Here is an 18,169-nt window from a genome sequence, read left to right on the forward strand (position 1 = left end):
CACCTCACCCATGAAGAAAAATTACAGGGTTCAGGCGCTTTTAGAGTTTGCTTCAGAAAAACAAAAATGTTTGGTGAATGATCGCTTAAAAGATGGCGCCCGTCCTTCAAACTGTAGTGCATTTAGAGGAACTGATTTTATGGCAGTTCCTCTGAAGGCACAGAGATCACTGCTGGACTGGCCAAGATGTTTAAATTTGGCAGATAGTAGTGGGCAGACTGGTGGGCCATCAGCCAAACTATGAATCAGTCTCTAAATCTTTAATGAGTGCAACATTTGGATATAGGAATGGATGCGCTGGGAGAAAGCATAACGCCTTTACTGCTTGGAGCTCTATTTATATCTTTCATATCTGTCATCACAAGTTTGACCCTACCTTGCAGTAGACGATGTGGCTTTCGTGTCAAGCATAAGAATTCCCTGATCAGAGAAAAAGACCACAGGGTAAATCAAGCACAGGAGAAAGGTGCAGTTACTTACACTGTGGAGCTTCCATGCAATTCCTTGGCAGGAGTTTTACACTCAACAGTGACTGAAACAAATGAGAAAATGTGACATGTATTTCAATTTATATTAGGTACAGAGCCAAAAAGTGACAGTAGTGTCATGACAGGAGTATGAAATTACGGAAAACAGATACCCGCAGCATTCTCCGGAACCTCAGCCACGATTGTGAGTGGGATTGCCATGGTGTCTGAATCAAACGTGAAGGACCCAGTCCAGGCACCAAAACTCTTGGTTATTACTCCGTTCATTGTGGATTCCTGGTAGCTGCTCTGGCCTGGCCTCTTCTCCACCGTGACAAGACCACCATCTTTGGTGAGTTTACCAGCATGGATGGCTGCACGGCAGATAGCAGAGCTCTGAGGGAGAAGAATAAAGAATGTTTTAGGTAAGGGTGTATGATATTGCACACCTGTTTATGGAATTTTTAAACTTTCAGAATAATAAAAAAAAGACACATGCATTTTTGTAAAATATACTTTCAAGTGCAAATTTAACACAAGGTTATATTTCGCTAACAAAAGTCACCTGAGATACCGGAAAGGAAACTGATGTGAGGAAAAAAATTCTTTGGCAAAAATTGTCTTCATTGTAGTAGTCTTCTGTGAGATATTTTCTATCATGATGGGTCCCCGCAAGCAAATAATTGTGCAAAATGTCACGCTTACATTATTAAAGAAATTAGTGTACTGCCCATACTGTGAAATTCAGTGATTGCATGAGTGTAATGGAAATTTTGCAAAGGCCTAGTTATGCCTACTTTTAGACACATTCTTTCCCTCATAGAATATGTGTCTGTTTGTGTTTGCCTATGATACCAATGCAATTAGGCTCACTCAATCCAATCTCAAATGAATTAATATTAACAAACCTTTCATTTGTTATCCCATATATGCTTTATTAAAACTGTTGTAAAACGTTTCTAATTGAAATATTGCTACTCCTAAATGTTTATAAAATATATATTGTATTTTAAAATCCAACATACTCTCATTAGCCAGTTTCACACATAAATGGTGCCAAACTGGTACACTGCCTGAATACTGCAACTGTTGCCCCATGCCAGAAGAAACTAATGAACACTAAAAATAGAGAGTCCCTTTTCATAGATATGGGAGTTTTCGATTTAGCAGTTTAAATCAGTAAAACCAATGCATCCGTTTCAATGATCTAGGCTCTCTCTATATTACAGAGTTGCGGTAGCAACTCTGTAGTTATAGTTAGGGTTACCAGAGATAGGAATGCCTCTGATTTTTCACCATTAATAACTTTGCATCTATTTGACAAATCTCCACGAACGTTTGCAGACCTATTAATCTTTCTACATTTGTGAAATATGCACAGCAAAAGCATTGAAATTATTACATCAAGCTGCAGTTCCACTAGTCGTTACTAGGTGTCCCTCACGAGTCAAATGCAAAAGCATTGAAACCCTTTCATGAAGCTGCAGTTCCACTAGTCATGACTAGGTGTCCCTCATGAGTCAAATGCTTTTGCATTTGACTTGTGAGGGACACCTAGTAACGACTAGTTGAACTGCAGCTCTTTGTAGAATTATTTTGATATTGGATACCATAATATTCACTGCCCACTGCTAATCTCGTCCCATAATGCTTTGCAGGGCCTTTGGTTGGGATTGTATTTTTGCTCATAACTGTGCTTGGGGTGGTCCTAAGAGGATTGGATCACCATTGAATCATTCAGCATGATATGCTCTTTGTGTTCAAGGCATCTGCTTCATCCTCCCCCTAGGTTAGGGGGGACCCAAAAATCATCACCTCTCTCATTGCCTGAAATTTTTCATTGTGAAAGTTCACTTTTGTGAATTGGACATAGGCATTGTAGCATGTAAATTTGGTTTATCAAAGCATTTGTGGGTGCAGTTTAGTAGCTGACTCCGCTATGTGGAGGAGCGGAATTCATTGCCCAGGGTTAATTAAAAGTCACTCCACTCTACAAAACTCCACTCTAATTGTTCCACTGTATGCCAGTACACTGTACACCATTCCACTCAACCGCTCTCTATGCCACTAAACTCCACAACACTGTACCACACTGTGCCACACTCTAGTCTACTTTACTTCACTCCACTGTACAACACTGTACTCAACTTGGTGCCACTTCACTGTATTCCTCTCTATGACAGTTTCACACACTTTACAAGATGGCATACCAATCCACTCTATAACACTTTACTCCACTGCATGTTATGCCACTACAGTGTATGACACTCCACCGCACTGCAAGACCCCACTCCCTTATATACACTTAAGTCCACTCTGCACTGCATCACTCCACTTGATTAAACTGTATGACAGTTTAATCTACTGTACACCACTGTACGACACTCAATGTATGGCACTCAACTCTACAAAACTCTACTGTACTCTATCAAACTGGACTCTACAACACTCTATCCAACTGTATGACATGGTACTACACTGTGTGCCCCTACACTGCACTGTAAAACAATCTTCTCCACTCTATGCCATTCTACAAGACTCTACTGAACTCTATACCACTCGTCAACACTCTACTCCGATCCACGACACTCCACTCCATGACACTACAGTCAACAATACTCCAGTGTACTGCACTCATCTGTACTGTACAACATGCCACTCCACTGTACAACATGCCACTGCACTCTACAATATTCCACTATATAACACTTTCTTCCACTATATGCAATGCCACTGCATTCTACTATGCTCCACTATATTACACTCCACAACACCAGGCTCTATGACACTGCACTTAACAACATTTAGTTAAATGGTACTCAATACTATGGGCCTGATTCACAAAGGTAAACTTAGATGTTTGGTCTAAACTTAGTCCAAACGTCTAAGTTTACAACTTTGAGAATTAACAAAGGGCATTTACGAGTACTATCTTTATGTCCGCACTCAAGGTGGAGATGGACATAAAGATAGTACTCGTAAATGCCCTTTGTGAATTCCCAAAGTCATAAATTTAGACATTTGGTCTACGTTTACACCAAATGTCTACGGTTACCTTTGTGAATCGGGACTTACGATTTGAAAAAAACTTTTATTAAACAATAAAAACCATTTACATTTAATGAAAAAAACGAAGGTTGAAGATGTTATGATTATAAAAACTGTGAGACCTGGCATCTTTGGTGTATTTTTCCTTTGCTTTTTATTTTTTTTTGCTTCTGACCTCCTGTTTTTGACTGTGTGCTGCATTTCGTTTTTGCTGAGTTTTTAACTCTGGGCACTTTACCACTGCTGATCAATGCTAGATTGCAAGTGCTCCCTGTGTGAATTGTGATTGTGATTGGTTATCCATGATTAACATACTTGATTTACTAGTAAGTCCCTCGTAAATTGCACCAGGTGTGCCTACGGCCTGTAAAGCAAATGCTACTAGTGGGCCTGCAGCATTGCAGTGTCTGTGTGTGTAGTATTAAAATGCCATGCAAACCTGGCAAGTGCACCTACTTGCCAGGCCCAAACATTCCATTTTACTACATGTAAGGCACCCCTAAGGTAGGGCCAATGTAGCCCCAAGGGCAGGGTGCAGTGTATGTGAAAGGTGGGACATGTACTGTGTGTTTTACATGTCCTGATAGTGAAATACAGCTAATTTTGTTTTTCACTATGGCACGGTCTATCTCTCCCATAGGTTAGCATTGGAACTGCCTTGTAACTTCCAATTGGGAAGAGACAGAGATTTGGAGTTTGGAGTCTCTGAACTCACAGTTTAAAAATGCATCTTCCAGTAAAGATGATTTTTAAATTGCATGTTGCACTTTTAGAAAATGGGCATTTTCTTGCTTTACTATTCTGTGTCTCTGTCTGCCTGTGGAATCCATGTCTGAGTGAGGGTGACAGTTAGGCTGTTGTGCATTCACTTTAGACAGTAATACAAAGGGAGCTGAGGTGTGTCCTGCATATCCTGATGGCCCATCACCAGGCTGATGGGTCTTCTGGAGCTCGAGTGGTGGGAGGAGTTGTCACTGACACCTATATTTAAAACCTTACCCTATCAATACCCTGCATTTCATCTTATTATCTCAGGAGATTTCAATATGCACCTTTTTTACTGGGACTTCAAAGAAGGTACACACAGTTCTATCTAAGATATTTCTCTCCCAGTTACAAAAATGTGATCCTATGCTGCTACAGGAGGATACTCAACATAATATGGCAGGTGCTCCAGCATTTAAAAATTCATGACAACATTCCATCATAGATTATACCATTATCTCAAAAGAATTGTCGACCAATCTTATTGGGTTTCAAGTGGTCCCAAGAGTGGAAAGTGACCATAATCCCCAATCCATTACATTATTACTAGTAGTGGCTCATTCACCAAAATCAAGAATTCTTGACTTAGAGCCTTTTGCTTATAATCTGAAAAGGCTAGCATGGCACTCAGCAAAACAAAAAGAGAGTTGGCCTATATAGATCCAATAATAGAACTAGCACTGAACATCAACATGAAAAATCAATGTTTGAAATTTGGCCCTGTAGTTGTTCTTCATTCGTGGATCGCTTTCCGGCAAGGGGAAATACAATTAAGGCAAAACAACATTTGGTATTCACATAGGCTATATCTACAAAAGAAGGCACTTAATAAAGCTTCCTGGGCAATCTACAATCAACTAAATAGTGTCATAAAATCCATTAAATTATGCTCATTAAAGTGCCTAAGAAAAGTTTATAGAATTGAGATCTGGAAGGCAAAAAGGGCACATCACGATGGTCTATGGGCTAAATTACACCATGCTAGTAAATACAATATTCTAAGAGCATTTTGAGGCACAATTAATGACCTTGAATATGTCAACAGGAGAAATAATAGTGCTAACATCACAGCTATGATTGGGAGTCTTTCATTTCCACTCTGTGTGGAGCTTCTCCCGTAAATTGCCTAGGCTCGGATTTTGACATATGTCCATCTGCTTCGCCAACTACTTTAAGTAGGGAGGATCCTGAAATAAAAAATGGTTGTGGCAATCAATTGCTAGTGTTTGAGTCACCGCAGGAGGACATGGTAAAAACATCGATAAGTAAGATCAAATAAAACGGAGCGCCAGGCCCAAATGGGATCCTGAATGCCGTATTTAAAGCCAAGATAGACTTATGGTCAAGACGTTTATCACAATTATTAAAAGATGTGGTGAAATTTTATTTGATCCCTGAGTCCTGGCAAGGCAGCGTTATACAGCCAATTTATAAAAGTGGCCCACCTGACAATCCAGCCAATTACAGGTTGATTGCAATAACCGATGTAAAGGCTAAAATCTATGCAACAGGTCTACTTAGGGACTTAGAAGAATGGGTGATGAAAAGGAAAATAATTTCAATCTTCCCAACCGAATTTTGCAGGGGGCAGTCAACAAATACGAACGTGTTACTACTCACTTTGCTGGCTGAGAGAACAAATATTTAAAAAAAAAAGCTCTATATTTGTTTTGTTGATCTAAACGCTGCATTTGACACAGTTCCTCATAACTTACTTTGGACAAAGCTATCCGCATGGGGTGTACCGAAGCAGCTGTTATTTATGATCATATTGCTTTCCTCAAATACATGGGTGCAGGTTAAATTGGGTGATGGAGGTTGTACCACACGCCGTCTGGAAACACACAGTAGCCTCAAACAGGGCTGTGTAATTGCCCCATGTCTTTTTAACCTTTTTATGGCCGATTTACCATACCATCTGCAAAATGTTAATACACACTCTCCAAACTTTGCAGGCCTTGCTGTAAAATAATTGCAATATGCAGATGACACCACATTGTTAATCCACACACCAATAGGGCTTAAAAGATTGATAGCGTTGTTTAATCAATATATTGTAGCCAATGGTCTTCAAATGAATATTAAAAAAAGGAAAATGATGATGATAGGATCAAATAAATTGGACAAGAAATTAGGGGAAATCAATGGGTTAGCTATTGAATCAGTAAAGCAGTATAAATGCTTAAGAATTATGCTGGACAATAGAATTAATTTGAAACAATATTTGATTAACCTAGAGGCCAAAGCAACCTCACTCTCCTTTGCTTTTAGATCACTGAGAGATAAGTTAGTAAGCCAGAGTCATAAACATTTACTGAAGGTAATGAAGGCAAAGCTGATTCCCTTGCTCACTTGTGGTTCAATTATTTTCTGGGGCAAAGATTGCAAACTCCTTGAGAATTTGCAAATAAAGGTTTTTAAATCAATATTTAGGATTCCGAGAAACGCAGGGCATGCCAATGTTAGATTAGAGTTTGGCCTGTTGAACCATTCTTTGGCGAGACAATCTGCATTTCTGAAAAGTTTATTTTCACTTTATCGGATCCCGGCTCTCTTGCAGATTTGTGCTGGCAAGAAATAACAAGGAAAGAGTATGCCAGTGCCTGGAGATTATATTTAACAGAGAGTTTAAACACTTTTAAGTCCCTGCAAGTTGAACATCTGGCTAGAAATAAAATTGTCTTAAAACAGATTTTAAATCAATCTACTAAAATGTTATCATTTTTATTTGACCAGGAGGCGATTGCACATAAAAAGCATGCCTGGTCGATTATTAACTTGTATATTAAAATCGAGCCCCAATCTTACCTAACCACTCTTTTAAAACCAGTTGTGAGGGCTAAACTTCTTATGTTAAGATGTGGTTGCTATCCAACTAAGGATGGGATGCCAAGATGGTTGAAAAACTAGCAATCACAACACTGTACACTATGTGGCTATGTCAATGAAACGTTACTGCATATCGTATGTACCTGCCTAAGTTTGCGGCAAGAGAAGGACACAAGGGACACATTGTTAAAATCAACTTTTAAGGAAATAGGAGTGAAAACGTGCCGCCAAGCAATTATAGCATGCCATTTTGTCAAGTTCATTCTGATAGCTGAGAAAATATAGATCCAGGTTGATGTTTTGTCTGCATTATAGGAGTAGGTAGGTTGGTTTAACAGGACTCAGTTGAATACAGATATTAGGCACAGATGCACTTTATAGGTTAAGTTACTATTTATTATTATCATATTTGGCTACGTGTTTGCACTAAATATAGCTCGTTGAAAGGAACAGCATAGCAGCACCTTAATCATCGGGCTGCGTATGATAGCTATCATTGTTGGTATGGCAGGTATTATCTTAAATAGGGACATTATCACTAATAATGAAATTAATGCATACATTAAAATATGAACAGAATACTATTTTTGATGAAGTTTTAGGAGATTTCAATGGTCTTGTACAGCACACTATCCTTAAATTATTTTAATATCTGTAATGTATCTGTTCAAAATGTCTCTGTTTTAAGAAATCTGGTTGTTTTAATCTCCATGATTGCACAAAGCTGTCTCCCCCCCCACCCCCTCTCCCCCCGCAGTGTGTCTGGAGCCAGGTCAGGGAAAAGCAGGGTATTGTGCACTACACAGATCTTTCTTAGAGGTCTGCCTACTTCAAAGACAGATACTAGTATAAGTACTGGAGCTGGGACACCATAACTTCAGAATGCTTCTGGACTAGAGGAAATTCTGCCAAAAAAAGAGAGCTGGCTGTAGTAGGGGGATCTGCTGTTGCTTTGTTGGGATGGCCAGATGCTTGCTGCTTCTGTCTTTGACAGTGAAAGAACTGGACTTTGCTTTCTGTATCCTGCTTCCAAGTTTCTCTGATTCTTTGATGGCCCTGAGACTTCTTAACAGGAGGCATGCTTGCCTCCTGTTAAGAAGTCTCAGGGCCATCAAAGAATTCCCCTGCAGCTCCTGAGCTACTCTGCTGGGGGTTCTGACCTGCCAAGTGGTGCCAATTCCAGTTCTGGGCCCTTGGAGGTGGCTTTCCTGCAAAGGCTGAAGACAATCTGCGCATCGTCTTTCAGTGCCTGTTTTTCTCGCTGCAGCAGCACCATGAGGTTGAAAAACCAACGCATTGCTGCAGTGTAGCCAAAGAATTGACGCAGCACCTGCCGTGTGGCTGAAAGATTGCCGCAGCCCGAGTACTGAGCACCATGTCTCTGACATCCGAGACACCCGCTCCAACTCTGACGCAGGCCCTCCTATGCGGTTGGAGAAATTGATGCATCACCTGCTGTACGGCTGGAAAATCAACACAGCACCTGCTCTGCTACCACCACATTGACCCAGCTCACCTCGATTTTCCACACATTGCACTCGTGTGTCAAGTTCTTCATCGACGTAGCCTCACGACGCGGACCCAAGGCCACGTGTCTCAAAATTGATGCTTCACCTCCCCTTGCAGTAAGGAATTGACCCAACACTTACCCTGCCTTGCAGAATGTACTGACGCCTCCGTTCCCTTGGAACTAAGGAATCAATGAATTGTTTTTGGTTTCTGGTGCCTCATCTCCTCTGCACCTATTTTTCGTCTGATTTTGACGCACCAAAGGAACTTTGTGCTAAAACCAACACATTTATAGATTTGTGTACCCTGATCTTGCTCCAACCTTTTAGAAGTGATATCTTTGCTTATGTATGCTGGATTATTGTCGTTTTGGCCTTGTTCTAATTGGATAAAGATTGGTTATTTATCTAAACTGGTGTGGACTCAGTTTTTTCATTGCATTACTGTGTGTGCATGAACATTTCCTCTGAGATATGCTTGACTGCTCATTCTAAGCCACCAAGGGGATGAGCAGGTGTTATCTTAGCTGTGTAATACCCTCACCCTGACTAGGAAAAGGGTCCATACATGGACAGGGTGCAAACCTCTGTCAACTAGAGACCCCCATTTCTAGCATTGATGGTACGCGGTGAGGATAGGACTTGTGTTTGTACTTTTCATGCAGTGATTGGTGTATACTACTTCATAGCGCAGACCATTATGCAATCTCATAATATATTAGTTTTTTTCTCTTCTTGACAATTCTTTGAGTTTTTTGGTCTACAAGTCATGTCTCAGTCTGGAGAGCGAGCAGTTGGAGCTCCAGAGATTGTGTTTGAGATGTAAAGGCAGGACTCCTATACAGTGACTCAACTTAAACAGATCTGCAAGGATCTACAGTTCCCTATTAGAATTCTTCTAGGAAACAGGAGCTGCAAAAGGTGCTGAGGGCCTGGTGGGCAGCAAGAAAAGCTGGTGGGCATACTGAGGCTGAGAATGAGGATGTGGAGGTGGAGGCACAGAGCCAGCATGAGGATTTAGGAATTCAGGATCTGCCTGGGGGAGGACCGCCCTCCAGGGCTGGCAGCAGTGTGTCCTCCAAGAGCCTGTCCCCAGAGGAGCTGGAGGACAGGTGGAAAGCTAGAAAGTACTGCCTGGAAAGGCTGAAACTCAAGCATGAAGGGAAGCACCAGTTGGAACTCAAGAGCGAGGCAGAAAAGGATGCCTTGGCCATAGAGAAGGATAAATTGGCCATGAAGGAGAGAAAGATGATTCTAGCACAGGAGCTGAGCTTAAAGGAGCAGGACGTGAAGGCCAGGTCCCGTACCGATGGTGTCAGCGTTTCATCAGTGCAGTCTGAAAAAGTAGTGCACTTGCTCATGCACACAGGAAAAGAGTATACCACAGGATGATATTCAGATATGGTTTCAAGGTTATGTGGCAGTGCTTCACCTGAATGGGGTGCCTGAGAAGCACTGGGTGGCAGACACATGGTATTACTTCACAGTGGAGGGGAGGGATACATTGCTGGCTGGGGGGGGGGAAGCACATTCACTCACCTACCCAGAGATGAAAGCAGCTCGTCTTACCCTGGCATGGTCTTACTCCTGAGAAGTACTGCGATCAATTTAGTCAAAGTAAGAAGCTTGATTTCCAAACTTGGCTTGAGTGTGTTGATTGTTTTTGCAGAGCACTGGATGGGTGGGTGAAGGGCAGTGAGGTAACAGATTACCAGGGGCTGAACAATTTGATTGTATGGGAGCACTTCTCTGATCTATGTTTTTCAGATATGCACCAGCACTTGATGAACAGCAGGCTTATTGACCCCAGGTAATTTGCTCATGAGGCGGTCTGCTGGGTCTGCTGGGTACCAGGGTCCACAGGAAGGTGTATGTTAGAGACTTCACCAAAGGTGGGCAGGGTCCCCAACAGCAGAAGGGAGGGGATAAGGGTAAACAGAGTGTGTTCTCTAAAGGGCCCTAATCTAGTTCCCAGGGTAAAGATTTCCGCCCCTCTGGAGATAGGAAACCATGGATCTCTTCAGGAAAACCTGCAGAGAGGGGAGCCTGGAAATGTTTGCATTTGATGAAGAGGGTAACATAAGAGGGAATCCAAGTCTTCCAAGTGAGCACAGCCCCCAACTGGTGGGCAGACACTGGGGTTGGTCAGTGTAATGCTTGGGGGGACTGGGTTCAATGTGGGTGTGCAGAGCCAGCCCAGCTGAGATTGCCCTTGTGTCACTAGGGGACAGTGAGATTGTCAAGAAAAACATCATGCCTAATAACACTAATAAATACAGGCAGTGGGTGACCATTATTGGACAAAGGGTAGAGGTTCTAAGTGACAAAGAAGCAGTGCGACTACTGTCAGGTGTCTCTTGGTGTCTGAAGGGAAAGTAGTCCCTAATGTACTTCACCAAGTTATGGCAGTAGATAACAGTGAGCGCTTTTGTAAGGTAGCTCGGGTTCCCTCTGAATGGGGGCTGGGGGTTTCAGGTCGTTTGATGGTAGCTGTGAGCCCATCCATGCTTGTGGATTGTCTGCTAGGTAATGACCTGGAACAGCTAAAAAGGAGGGGGGGTATTAATCATCACAGGAATCTGCAATGGCGATACACCAAATATCGTGAAGAGTGCTTGTCAGGGAAATGATAAATGCGATGTCACAGGTGGGGGAAAACAAACCCCTAAAACCCCCAAGACACGGACCAGCAAGTCCGAAACAACAAATTACAACAGGCACTATGCACACGCAATACAGTAAATCAAAAATAGTCAAACATTGTTCTTGTGATTCAACAAATGAAGAAGACCTATGAACCAGTGATAATTCCGACAAGTCTCGCCAAGTACGGCATCCCCAATAATATATCCAGCAATGTAAAATCCACGGCAGAGTAATCCGTCTATAGTGTCCAATTACGGTATTCAGGCGAGTGCGCCCATCGTTCCGTGTGTGATCGGGATCTCTGCCGTGGATTTTACATTGTTGGATATATTATTGCAGACCCCATACTTGGCGAGACTTGTCGTTTTAGTGGCACGGACCAGATACCAATCTGAATCTTAGACTTGTACTTAATCATGAGCCACAAGGAATTATTTGATTGATGTTAGCCCGACCGGGTCGGAATTATCACCGGTTCAGAGGTCAAAGCACCTAGTATACTCACTGCAGCCCTGAAGAAGTCAAGGGTCTTACAACCCACTGACATAACACGTGTTGGCTGGCTTGTGCGCAGGAATACTGCATTAAAAATGAACAAGAAGGGCTAAGACCTATGTCTTCTTCATTTATTGAATCTCAAGAACAATGATTGACTTTTTGTGATTTATTGTATTGCGTGTTCATAGGGCCTGTTGTAAAATAATGACCTGGAGCACACCACCTCGAGGGAGGTGGAAAACAGGACACACTTGAAGATGTTGGCGTTGCCTGCGTAGGCATGTCTGACCACCCGGCCCATTGCAGCCCAGGGTAATCAAGAGAATGGGGCACAGCGCACAGGAAACCCGCTCCTGAAATTCCCATGGTCCAGGCAGAGGCTGAACCTGAGGGGGACATCCCAGAACTTACAGGGGAGTAAGTGGTCGAACTGGGGCACCTGCCTGAGCTTACCTATTGGCAGCAGGAAGGAGTAGTGTACTGCACAGAAGAAGTGCCCTACTCTTGTGGATCTTAGGCAGCAGGCCAGGGAACAGGCAGCTGGCAAGGAGCCCACGTCGCACCTGATCTATTGGGAGAATTATCTCCTATATAGTGAGCCTGAGGTTGCTGAGCCTGGGGCAGCCTCTGTGCTGGTGGTACCACATTGCTTTAGAGCCTTCCTAATGGGTCTGGCTAATGATGTGCCACTGGCAGGGCATTTAGGGCAGAGCAAGACCTTTGACAGGCATGCCACCCTCTATTACTGGCCCCCATGAGGAAGCATTCTGATGCCTTCTGGAGGTCCTGCCAGACATACCAAACGAGTTCTAAGAGTGGCGGTAGATGTGAGGCTCCCCTGCAACCGTTTCCTGTTGTGAGCACGCCTTTCAAGGAGATGGGCATTGACACTGTGGGGCCTCTGGATCTAAATCCCGCCATAGCTTCATCCTGGTCTTGGAGTATCATGCCACCCAGTACCCATAAGCTATCCCTCTAAGGACAGTGACAGCGCCTGTCGTGGCCTGGGCTCTAATGGGGCTCTTTACCCAAGTGGGTTTCCCCAAGGAGGTGGTATCTGACCTGGGTGCTAACTTCATGCCACTGTACATGAAGGCCATGTGGAAGAAGTGTGGAGTGAACTACAAATGTACCACCCCTTACCACACCCAGAGTAATGGGTGGTTTAGAGATTCAACATAGCCTAAAAGCCATGATTGGTGGTCAGCCAGAACCCATGAGGAATAAGTGAGACGTCCTCTTGCCAGGCCTTCTCTTTGCCTACAGGGAGGTACCACAGAAGGGGGTTGGCTTTAGCCCTTTGAGCTGTTGTACGGGAACCCTGTGAGAGGACTTCTCAGTTTGGTCAAGGAGGGCTGGGAGCAAGCTCCCAGGTAGCCAAGCCAGGATCTATTTAGTTACATGCTGACCTTCCCCAACCATACAGCCCGCTTCAGGAGGACATGAAATGTTGGTACAACCAGAATACCACTCTGGTTGAGTTTTAGCATGGTCAAAAAGTGTGGGTGACGGAGCCAGTTGAGCCCCATGCTTCACAAGTCAAGTGGTCTAGTCCCTAAGAGGTGAAGGAGCATATGAGTGATGTCTCCTACCTGGTTGACTTGTGAACTCCTAGGAACCCCTTGAGGGTCCTACACGTGAACCGCCTCAAACCCCACTTTGAGAGGTCTGAGTTGACCAAGCTCTTGCCTACTGATGATGGAATGGAAGAGGAGAGTGAACCTCTCCCGATCTCCTGTCTGCCAAGGAGCACGATGGGTCAGTGGGACATGTGATCTTCTCCCCTACACTGACCCTAGAGCAGCAGAGGGACTGCCATCAGTTGCTGGGGCAGTTTGCCACTCTCTTCTCAACCACCCCAGGAGTCACCCATTGGTGCACTCATGACATTGACACTGGGGATAGTCCTCCTGTGAAGCACAAGATTTACAGGTTGACAGACAGAGTGAAGGCCAGCATCAAGGAGGATGTGTCCAGGATGTTAGCCTTAGGGGTGATTGAGCCCTCCAGCAGTCCTTGGTCCAGCCCCATGGTCTTGATTCCCAAAGCTGCTGCGCCCGGTTCCAGATCAGAACTGCAGCTCTGCATGGACTACTGTGGGCTCAATGCTGTCACTAAGGCTGAAGCCCACCTCATCCCCGAGCTGATTAGCTCATTGACAGGTTAGGAGCTGCCAAGTTCCTCAGCACCTTTGATCTGACATCTGGGTATTGGTAGATTGCCTTAACAGAGGGGGCACATGAAAGATCAGTGTTCTCAACACGAAAAGGGCACTGCCAGCTCCCGGTCATGCCTTTGGGTTGAAGAACACCCCTCCCACTTTTCAGAGGTTTGTCAACCAGGTCTTGGCTGGGCTAGAGAACTACAGTGCTGCCTACCTGGACGACATTGTAGTGTTCAGCTCCATTTGGGAGGTTTACTTGCACAACTTCTGGGAATTGTTGAAGGCCCTGTAGAAAGCATGCATCACTATCAAGGCCAGTAAGTGCCAGATAGGGCAGGGGTCTGCAATGTACTTGGGACACCAGTTAGGAAGCGACGAGGTAGCGCCCCTCCAACCCAAGATTGACATAATTCTGGCTTGGGTACCCCCCCAAGACCCAGACAGAGGTGAGAGCCTTCTTAGGTCTCACGGGGGACTACCGCAGATTTGACAAGGGGTGTGGCACCATTGCGCCTTCTTGACTGAGCTGACTTCAAGGAAGCAGCCACATCAGGTGATCCGGACTCAGGCATGCCAGACCGCTTTTGATGCCCTGAAGGAGGCCATGTGCATGGTGCTCGTGCTCAAGGCTCATTACTTCTCCAGGAGTTTGTGTTGCAGACTGATGCCTCAGAACATGGGGTGGGAGCCCTGCTTTCACAGGTGAATGAAGAGGGCCTAAACCAACCCGTAGCTTTCATTAGTAGGAGGCTACTTCTTCAGGAACAGAGGTGGAGTACAATTGAAAGCTTTTACTGTGATCTGGGCACTGAAAAGCTAAGACCCTACTTGTTTGGGACTCACTTCTGGGTTCAGGCAGACCACAGGCTGCTCACATGGGTAATGCAGGTGAGGGAAGAGAACCCAAAACTGTTGAGGGGGTCCATCTCCCTACAGGGAATGGACTTTACGGTGGAACACTGCCCTGGCACAGAGCACTACAAAGCTGATGGTCCGTCCAGGTTCTTCCACCTTAGTGAAGAGAACTCCCATGAGGTTGAGTAGATCTCCCCACTTTCAGCTGGGGACATGTGTTAGACCTGGCATCATTGGCTTGTTGTTCCCCGTCTTTCTTTTTGCTTCTGACCTCCTGTTTTGACTGTGTGCTGCATTTAGTTTTAGCTGGTTTTTGAACTCTGGGCACTTTACCACTATTGACCAGTGCTAAGGTGCAAGTGCTCCCTGTGTAAATTGTGATTTTGATTGGTTATCCATAACTGGCATATTTGAATTACTAATAAGTCCCTAGTAAAGTGCAGAAGGTGTGCCCAGGGCCAGTAAATCAAATGCTACTAGTGGGCGAACAAAGCAAACACAAGGAGATGATGGACGGAGTACTGAAACTTTTCAAACACTCACGCACAGTCACAGATCTGGGTTGAATCCATCATCGTTCCTTAGCTCAGTTTGCCACCCAAGTTCACACACAGCTATATGCAAATCAGTCTTGACCCTGTGCCTCATGGGAACAGTCCAGCCTGAACTGCCAAGCCATGTCTTCCCTGGACCAGACACAATCATCCTGGGACCGGTTTCGGAGTAACACCCCTCATCAGCCAGGTTAGCTTGAATCCAGTGGCAAAGTGAGCAAGGGACCCACGTCTGGGCATACCCTGCCAACTTAGGGTGAACAAAGAAAACACAAGGGGATGATGGACGGAGTGCTGAAATTTTTCAAACACTCACCCCAAGCAGACAAACACACGCTGTTCTGCTACAAAGCGGTCGAAGTGCATCCCAAAGAGAATTACGTTAGAGTAAGATTTCTCCACCGGAAGCAAGTGACAATAATTTTCAGGGAGACTGAGCAGCCGCCCCTGCTGCCAAACTGTACCATTGTGTTTCAGTATTTAATGTAGAAGCCTGCACTTCCAGCAAATAGACACACCGTCTAGAGTATGCGCATGGACTACACATATCCCGTGCTTTTCTGATCTCTACCCATCACAGAAACTTCCTTGTTGTGCCATTCAGAACCTTGCCAGCCTACCTCTACCCTTACATGGGTGCCAGGCTGGGTCCCATGTAAGTATTGATTCCTTCACTACACTCACGGTGACACACCCTTCTCACAAGGCTGCGCACAAGAGATCCTCAGGTATCCCTACACTTCTAGTTCCTGAAGAGATCCTACATTGCACAAAGGGTCGAAACGCCGTTGACTGTTTACAAAAGCGAACCATTAAAAACTAGCACTTATCATTGTATAAAGTGTGGTTACTACACTATATATTTTCCAATGGTCGTCTTGTTGTATAGGAAACCTTGTACATATGTCACAAATATGTCACCCTTGTTTTAAGGTTTCAATGTTTTCACTGGGACACTACTCACAACTGTTAAACTATTGTTTCAATACCTGTTTGTATTTCTGTTTAAAAAATTACATAAATAACTGTTGAATTACAAATTCAAAGAGTGTTGGGCTTTCTCTCCTTTTGACATCACAATAACCCGTCCGAATGCCATTGAGCATCATTATATCAAAATTACGTTGTCACTTGTCCACAGGAGCCATTTTTTTGGTTAACTATTCCAGTAGGCATAAGGACTGGATAACCTGGTGCTCTTTAGGGTTATCATCTACTATTTACTGTGCTTTAAAAGTTGATACAATTAAATTTGTAATGAAAAATGTGCTGCAAAATGCATCATTTTGGTCTGTCTTTTTCCTAAATTTTCTAGGGGGAGAGCCCCCCAACCCCCCTAGTAGTGGTCGGGCTCGCTCTGTGGAAATCAAAAAGAATTGCTGTTAGCATGAGCTGAAGCCATCTTGTTTGCAGCATCCATTTTGTTAGCCTTGTGATTCTGCGGTCTTCACTGTTGCCTGCTTTTCTATTCTGCTTGAGTCATCAACCTTAGTTAACTCCTTCTGCACTGAGCCAGAGCAATGTATGAGCTCAGAAAGGCCTGTAGCTGCTAGAATGCACCTGTTTGAGAATGTAACTGTCTATCATATCCTACTGATGTTAGCAGTTCTGTTTCCCCTCCCACTTTGCTGACTAAGTGATATTCATCTGCCCATGTTTGTCAGTATCTATTCCTGTGTAGGCCTGTACCTTCTATTTGTAACTACATGCTTACTCTGCAACAAACTGTGTATAAAAGGTCCATGGTTTCTGTATTCCATGTACTACCTCCTACAGCGCCTGAGGGTGTTGTATTGATGTAGTCCCACTCATGAGTGATTAATAAACTTGTTATTTAGTAGAAGAGACTGGAAGCAGATGGCAGTGATGCCCTCTGTACGTACAGATAGCAGTCATTAGAAGGGGTGTGAGCAGTAATGCCCTTTAAGGGTCTAGGACATACCAGGAGTAGCAAAACTCTTTGTAAAGACACCCGGGAGCTCAACAAAGTGATTCTCCATGTGCTTAGACCAATGAACTTTGCAAAATGGGGGCCATATTTATGACACGTTTTGTGTCCATCTTGCACCACGCAACGTGGTGCAAGATCAATGCAATCCTTAAGTCATATTTTGAAGCCACACAAAGCCACTTTGCATGCCATTGAGTGGCTCCAAAAACAGGGAGTAATGCAACACATCACAAATCACTGAGTTACTCTGCCCTAGGTAGGCGTTCCATGGGCCTTGCGTGGGTGTTCCCACGCAACTTCCATTTTTTTACGCATTTCCAGACTGACATGATCTTGTAAACCTGGCAATGCGCCAAAAAGATACGCCTACCCATGAGAGGCGTAATGAGGAGAAATATCTTTATTTCTCCCCTCTTTTCCCTCTTTCTATGTGTGCTGCATTCTACAGTACACATAGAAAGAGGAAAAACCCTCTCAGGATTACTTTTCTGCAGGGAGGTGCAGCTTCCTGCACCAAAACAATCCTGCCTACAACACAGGCACCCTTGCACCATGGTGCTAGGGTTCCTGAGTTAACGCCAGGCTGCCAAAACGGCATGAGAGCAAGGGAAAAGTACAGGAATACACTACATTGGATAAATAAAGCACATTCGTGCCCTTTGGCTGTGGTGCAGGGCAATAAAGCAAGGTGAGAGGGTGGAAAACATGGCGGCCGGCTAGTTGCAGGCTGCGAGTGCTCTCTAAGGCGGGCAGTGATTGTGCAGCTTTTGACGGGAATGTAAGGTGAGGAGTAGTGAAAGAAACTTAAAACTGAGTTCTGAAAAGGGCAGCGAGCAGAGGGGCGTTTTGGGAGCCTTCCAAACTGCAGGAATTACTTTGTTTTC

General features: G+C 44.2%; 1 protein-coding gene across 1 annotated transcript in view; it reads right to left on the bottom strand.

Moving 5' to 3' along the window:
- LOC146833841 (uncharacterized) overlaps positions 1–18,169 on the bottom strand; it is a 750,859-nt gene that overhangs the window by 672,178 nt on the left and 60,512 nt on the right. Inside the window, exons 5-6 of the mRNA XM_085599920.1 lie at positions 641–863; positions 481–532 (exon numbers count right to left, since the gene is read on the bottom strand). Coding sequence (XP_085456046.1) covers positions 481–532; positions 641–863 — 275 coding nt within the window. The remainder of the gene's footprint in view (positions 1–480; positions 533–640; positions 864–18,169) is intronic.

This window comes from Triturus cristatus, chromosome 4_2 (genome assembly GCF_964204655.1).
Source record: "Triturus cristatus chromosome 4_2, aTriCri1.1, whole genome shotgun sequence".
NCBI classification, from domain to species: domain Eukaryota; kingdom Metazoa; phylum Chordata; class Amphibia; order Caudata; family Salamandridae; genus Triturus; species Triturus cristatus.